General features: G+C 53.6%; 1 protein-coding gene across 6 annotated transcripts in view; it reads left to right on the forward strand.

The window, feature by feature from the left end:
* Positions 1-6,371, forward strand: part of ACACB (acetyl-CoA carboxylase beta) — a 122,056-nt gene extending 115,685 nt beyond the window's left edge. For all 6 annotated transcript variants that reach the window (XM_019801818.2, XM_019801819.2, XM_034638139.1 and 3 more), the window contains 5 exons: positions 1,518-1,630; positions 2,771-2,925; positions 3,559-3,729; positions 3,820-3,956; positions 4,768-6,371. In XM_019801818.2, coding sequence (XP_019657377.1) covers positions 1,518-1,630; positions 2,771-2,925; positions 3,559-3,729; positions 3,820-3,956; positions 4,768-4,894 — 703 coding nt within the window. In that variant the 3' untranslated portion in view covers positions 4,895-6,371. The remainder of the gene's footprint in view (positions 1-1,517; positions 1,631-2,770; positions 2,926-3,558; positions 3,730-3,819; positions 3,957-4,767) is intronic.
* Positions 6,372-7,042: the final 671 nt, after the last annotated feature.

Below are 7,042 nucleotides of genomic sequence, written 5' to 3' on the forward strand. Positions count from 1 at the left end.
AAAAAAAAAATCTTTAAAAAAAAAAAAAAAAAAAAAGATTTTCTCAGTAGAGTTAGTGGCTGGAGCCAGGGGCGGCAGATGGACTGTTTTCTGTTTTTTCATAAGTATTATTCATCTGCTCCCCAAGGAAGTTTGCAATCAAAAAACCAGGAAAGATATGGGGCGCCTGGGTGGCTCAGTCGCTAGGCATCTGCCTTCGGCTCAGGGCGTGATCCCGGGGTCCTGGGATCGAGCCCCACATTGGGCTCCTACGCTGGGAGCCTGCCTCTTCCTCTTCGACTCCCCCTGGTTGTGTTCCCTCTCTCGCTGGCTGCGTCTCTCTCTGTCAAATAAATAAATAAATAAAATCTTTAAAAAAAAAAAATCAGGAAAGATAGAAGGCACCTGAGCTTCCTGGCAGCCAGGATAAAAAGGGAAATCCAACCAGTCATCTACTTCTCACTGGAGTCTGATTCTCTCCCAAAGCTACGAGTTCCTGTAGGGGCCGTGCTCTATTCAGTTTTATAACCCAGGGACTGATAGCTAGGAGGTGGTTGGAAAATAGTGGCGAAATGGATACTTGCGTGAGAGGATACCAGTTCTTCAGGGGAGGGAAAACCTTGGTGCTTTTTTTAAGGAAGAATTCATCCCAGGAACGTTTACAGAAAGAATCATGACAGTAATACTTGCCACACAGTGTTTGACTTTAAACCGAAGACTCCCTGCTACATGGTATATAGGACGTAAAGACCTCAGGAGTAGGTCTGCCCAAGATAGAGGCTTCCTCTGGCCGTGTCATTCATTCATTCATTCATTCATTCATTCATTCAGTGAAGATTTATTGAGTACCTACTATGTGCTAGGTGTTGTGGTAGACATTGTGATGTGCAAATGCGCCAAGTCCTGCCTTCAGTGCACCCACACCCTCATGGGGGGCTTTTGAGGTCAGGCCTCCAGGAGGACTCAGGACATAAGCCGCTTCCAATGGGGTCATCGTGAACTTTTCACTCTGGCCACCAGGAAGCTCAGAGCTCCATAGAGTATTCCTCAGGGCTTCCAAGCTATCAAAACAGGATGGGGGGCAGTCTGAGGGGTGAGTGAGAGGCTGGAAATGGGAGGCCAGCTCCTACTGGACCAGGCTGAGCTCTTCATTTTGACTCTGTGAGCTTTAAGGAGATTAGAAACAGTACTGTGGCCCAAGGAGAACAGACATTAGGAGAGTCATAAAGGACTGTGGCTGAAGGGCTGGAGGGTTAGGCTGTTCTGGAGAAAATCATATGCTTTCAGAGCTCAAAGGGCCTTCCAGAGCTCAGAAAACTTTATTTTAAAATGTGGGCTCAGCCCCTCATTCTGGGTTTAGTAGCAGATGACCAGAGGGTCCCCTTCTGACTTGCCCAAGTCATAGAGTGAGCCTGTGAAAGAGCTAAGAGGTCACGCCCAGCTTTCCTGGCTCTCCTGCCTCCACCCCGACGTCTCCTGGCTATTGCTTGTTGGGGAACATCTCCTACACCTCCACCCCTGCCTCTTCTTTTTTTCAGGGCGAATATTCTGGAGCCGGAGGGAACGGTGGAGATTAAGTACCGAAAGAAAGATCTGATAAAGACCATGAGAAGGATCGACCCAGTTTACAAGAAGCTCGTGGAACAGCTAGGTAAGAGGGTTGGAAGTGCATCATCTTTCAGAGGGCAAGAGAGACAGACCCAGTGTGCTCTGCTACTGGAAGTTTCCAGAAAGGTAAAAACCAAGTGAAACGTACCAAAACACAGCTACAAAAATGGTGAGATGTTTTCAGTGTTCTCATGTAGCACAATCAGCCCCTTTAACGTTAGAAAATATGTTTAATGCCTTAGTATGTTTATTTCTCAAAACACACAAAATATAAAAATGAAAGTATTTGGGGCCAGTGAAGAAGATCAGAAATTTTGTAGCAAGATGTCCTTTTAGAATTTTCCACCAGACAAAATATTTTACCAGTTTTGTTTGAGTGATAGGTTTGTTTCACTTGTAACCTTAGATGTAATTCTCTTTAAAAGTCCAGATGGGAGGGGGCGCCTGGGTGGTTCAGTCAGTTAGTGTCTGACTCTTAATTTCGGTTCAGGTCATGATCTCAGGGTCGTGAGATCGAGCCCCACATCGGGCTCCACTCTGTGGAGCCTGCTTGAGATTCTCTCTCTCCTCTGCCTCAACCCTTCCTCCCCCTTAACTCCCCCCACCCTACTCACTTGCTCTCTCGCTCTCTTAAAAAAAAAAGGTCCATACTGGATGGCAGTATCTTTATAACTGTTCTTCAGAAGATTTATCACTCTGTGTGTGTGTGTTGTGTGTGTGTGTGTGTGTGTGTGTAATTTCTTTGGTTTGGTATCAGGGTAATGCCAGTCTCTTAGAATGAGTTGTGAAGCATTCTCTCCTATTTTCTGAGTTTGCATGGCATTATTTCTTTAAATCTTTGGCAGGAGGTTTCTAGCTACAGATTCCTCTTTATTATATTCAGGACTATTCAGGTTATCTGTTTCCTCTTGGCAGAGCTGCCGTAATTTGTATATTTCAGAGAATTTATCTATTTCATCTAAGATGTGAAATTGTTTCTAATCTTCCCTTCTTATCTTTTGCAACATGCAAAGCACAGTGGTTCTTCCTGGTGGAAGGGGGCACCTTCGCAGCTGCGTGCCCAGTGCTGTCTCGCCATTGTGCGTGTGTGTCTGAGACGGCAGGAGCAGCTCGATTTGGGGGTACAGTCGGAATTTAAGCACAGGCCTGTGCCACAAAGCCTGGTTTGTGCCCTCGCCCACAGGAATGTCGGGGCTCTCCGACAAGGACCGCAAGGACCTGGAGGGCCAGCTGAAGGCCCGGGAGGACCTGCTGCTGCCCGTCTACCACCAGGTGGCGGTGCAGTTCGCCGACCTCCACGACAGCCCCACCTGCCTGCTGGAGAAGGGTGCCATCTCCGTAAGAGCCTGCAGCTGTGGGGCGGGGCGTGAAGGGTCAGTCCTAAGGTCACAGGTTTCCAAACAGGAGGTGATCTGGGCGGGAACACCACGTGTTAGAATCACCTGGGGAGCTATTAAAAAAAATCGGGGGGCCCAGGTGGCTCCCCAGACCAAATTAAATCAGAGTATGGGGGAGGGCGGTGGGAGCCCGGCATCTGTGTGCTTTCACGTCCCAAGGAGATTCCAGAGGCAGCAAGGTTTGGGAGCCACCAGTCTGACCTGTGTGTGTGTGTCTGTAACTGCTGGGCCAGATTGGGGACCATTTGGTCCTGCCCTGCCCTCACTCAGCCCTGACCGTCCCAAGCCCCGCCCCATTGTATGCCCCCAAGAGGATATCCTACAGTCAGCCTACCACCCTGCCTGTGCTGCTCCCCTCCCCAGCCCGCCTGAGCCCTCCATGCCTCTGGTAAGCCAGTGTCAGGTTCAGGTGGACCCTCGCCTCTGCCGCCTCTCCAAAGCCTCAGCCACCTGGTCTGTAAAATGGGAATGATCGGAGAGCCTGCGCCTCAGGCAGAGCCCAGCCCCAGGCGGTGCTGTGCGTGTCCTCCGGGCCCTGCCCTGCGGAGGGCTCAGGCCTGGGGCTTGTCTGCAGGACATCCTGGAGTGGAAGACTGCGCGCTCCTTCCTGTACTGGCGCCTGCGCCGCCTCCTGCTGGAGGACCAGGTCAAGCAGGAGATCCTGGGGGCCAGCAGGGAGCTGAGCCACGTGCACATCCAGTCCATGCTGCGCCGCTGGTTCGTGGAGACGGAGGGCGCCGTCAAGGTGCGCCTGGCATGGGGGCCTGGGGGGGCTGTGGCCAGCCTGCTGGGCTGGGGGGGTCCCTCTCTGAGGCAGCCTCTCCCCCTCCCCCAGGCCTACCTGTGGGACAACAACCAGGTGGTGGTGCAGTGGCTGGAACAGCACTGGCAGGGGGGGGACAGCCTGCGCTCCACCGTCCGCGAGAACATCAAGTGCTTGAAGCGAGACTCCGTCCTCAAGGCCATCAGAGGGTGAGCGGCCCCCCGCCCACCTGCCCATCCCTTGGACTTCTTGGCAAGTGCAGGAGCCAGGATTTTACTCCAGACGCTTGACTCCAGAGTGGCTGCGTGGTCCAGGGGGCCTTGGGCTCAGGACTGTATTCCTTTCTGGAATATATAGGGTGAATATATAGGTCAAAGCTTTTTTTTTTTTTTTTTTTTGTATTTCTTTTTTTTCAAGATTTTGAGAGAGAGAGAGAGCACAAGCAGGGGGAGGGGCAGAGAGAGAAGCAGACCCCTTGCTGAGCAAGGAGTCCTGTGCAGGACTCAGTTTCAGAACCCTGGGATCATGACCTGAGCTGAAGGCAGATGCTTAACCAACTGAGCCACCCAGGTGCCCCACCTAGAGTGCATTTGTGAGAACCCACATTCTTAACCTCTAGGCGGTAGGCTGCTGGCTCCCGTTTGGTATCAGCCTTCCCCAGGGATTTGCTCACCCCGTTCCAGTGGGGTCCCCTGTGAGCTGGGTAGGTGATCCCGTGGGAGCCCATGTGGGGAACAGCGCTGAGGTTCCGGGGAGGTGCTGGCTGTCCAGTCACACAGCTAGTGACTGATAGGGTCCACCCTCCTCCGAGGTGTTCTGATCCCCAGGCAGTATTCCCTCCTGCCACGCAGGGCCATCACCCCCATGGTGACCACAGCTCAAAGAGATCTGGGAGCTCTGGGTTATCACACACTCCGGAACATGACACAGCCCCACACAGGGGTCCTGGGGTCCGCCCTAGGGCCCACAGACCATAAGTGGCAAGAATGACCCCAGCCCTTCTCTCCCCTCCCCCCACAGCCTGGTTCAGGACAACCCTGAAGTGGCCATGGACTGCATCGCATACATAAGCCAGCACGTCAGCCCAGCCGAGCGGGCCCAAGTCCTTCACCTCCTGTCCACCATGGATGGCCCAGCCTCCACCTGACCCTAGCCCATTGGGCCACTTGCAGGACCATGGGCAAGAGAAACCATGCGGACCCGCCTACTGCAGGCCTCATCAGGACCTTGGGGTTTGCTTAAAAAAAAAAAAAAAATCCTGGGCATTTCTGCAGAGCTGGTGGCCTCCCACTCACTCCTGTCTCAATAAAAGTCTCAGGACTTTCCTTCCAAACAGAAATAATGTCCTCTCCAGTGCTGGGAAGTTTGTTCTCGTGTCTCGTGAGACAACACGTTTTGCTGCCCCACCGAGTCAGCCTAAACCCAAGCACCCTGGCTTCCTTTTGCTTTCTGGTGCCAGCGTGCAGGCTCCGGGTGCTCTTTTAGGCTCGGTTTATATCAGATCATGGAATCTTTTATTTTTTTTTTTACTCCGAGACCAACTCTCGATGGAAGCCTCTTCTATATTTCAGCAGAATACCCAGGCCAACGAAAGAAGTAGAGAGACAAAAAAACACCCTGTTTTTTTAATGATACTTATTTGGATGCTGTCGAGCCGCCTGGGATAGGCTTTGGACGATTAAGAGAATGAAATGGTATATTGTTCCCCCGATGGCCCCTAAAGAGTCGCCAGGAACATCTCATTGGTCGGCCATGCTTCGGGATTTTGTTTTCGATAGGGGGCAGTAAATGGGCAGAATTGTCTGGCTTCCCTGTGGCTCCTTAGCCCTCTGCCAGCCCCTTCCCTCTCCCTGCACGCACCCTCGTGGCCAGGTGGGGAGCACAGAGGCAGAAGGGAAATCGTCACCAGGCTCACAGGCTAGCCAGCTCGTGAGTGTTGCTGCTGTGATCGCCACTACCCTCCCTGGAGAGCCCCTCTGCTGTCACCCCCTCACCTGGTGACTCGATGTCTGTGGAGGGATCCGGCCCCAAGGGGCAGAGCTGTTGCTGTTCACGGACTGGACCACGAGGGCTACCCCGAGTTGCTCAGGGAGCCCTCTGTGACATGCCCTTCAGCACTTGGCTCTGAAGGCTGCCTGCATCAGACCTGCTGTCCTCCTGGCCCCGTCCCTCAGCCCCCGGGTGCCAGTGATGGGGGCGGTTGGCCCAGCCCCCAAACTGCTGGGATGGGCAGTTTGTCTGAGGACACCAAGTGTCATGCCGGGCCCTTTCAGAGGCCAGCGAGGATGCCCGGGGAAGCCCCGACAAGCCAGGATGCTGGAGGAACTGGAGTCGAAAAACATCCAGTTGGGCCATCAGCCAGCGACAGCTCTGGCCAAGGAAAGTGTCATGGCAGCAGTGGGGTAGAAGAAAGATGGATGAGCTGTGGTCCCATCCAGCTGGGGGAGGGAGCAGACTTCCGTGCCGCCTTGGGATCTGAATGTTTCCGGGTGCAAGAGGCTCCCTTGGTTTTGCAGGGAAGGAGAAGCCGATGACTAGCTGCTACCCAGGAATGGTGGGTGGGAGAACCCGCCAGGAGATGTGTGGAATAAAGTATTTTTTAAAGGAAGCACTTTGGCCTTGACTTATTCTCAGGACCAGAAAAGGCAGCCGCCTCCCGGGGTGATTCCGCCGCAGCTCCCCAAGCCTCCTACATTGGCTGAGATCTCGAGCAAGTCTCATCCGGGGAAGACAAAGCTCTGATAGGAGTTCGTATCCCGAAGGCCACAGGTGGACTTGGTCTTTTCAGCTTGATTTCAAAAATGCGTGCACGTCGCTGTCTGCCAGCTGAGTTTAGCACGTTGGCGATCAGCTGGAAGTCCTTTCCCTGATCAGGCCGACTTCATGCAGCCACCTCCAGGGAAGAGGGGAGGGGTCATATCACCGAGTGTGGACAGAGGCCTCGGTGGGCAGCTTGGGTCCAGACCGCATGCTCAGGGTGGTGGCCACTGGCTGCATGTGGTGCCCTGACCTCATCCCGCGCAATCCTCAGGAGCCCCTGAAGTCCGTGCTACCCTCTCTCCTCACTTCTATAGACAAGAAAACTCCGGCTCAGAGATGAACAGACTTGCCCAAGATCACCCAGCTGGTAAGAGTTGGGGCCAGGCCCCCAGGCTGAGCCAGACCCAGTGGTGCTAGGCTTCTTGCTTTCCCAGAAATCCTGAACCTCTGCAAAGGTTATATCCTGAAACGTGAGGGCACCATCTAGACCCCCGCCACTCCTCTCCCCAGGCTAATCCAACCAACGCCCTCACTC

The sequence above is a fragment of the Ailuropoda melanoleuca genome, chromosome 12, assembly GCF_002007445.2.
Source record: "Ailuropoda melanoleuca isolate Jingjing chromosome 12, ASM200744v2, whole genome shotgun sequence".
Lineage (NCBI taxonomy): Eukaryota > Metazoa > Chordata > Mammalia > Carnivora > Ursidae > Ailuropoda > Ailuropoda melanoleuca.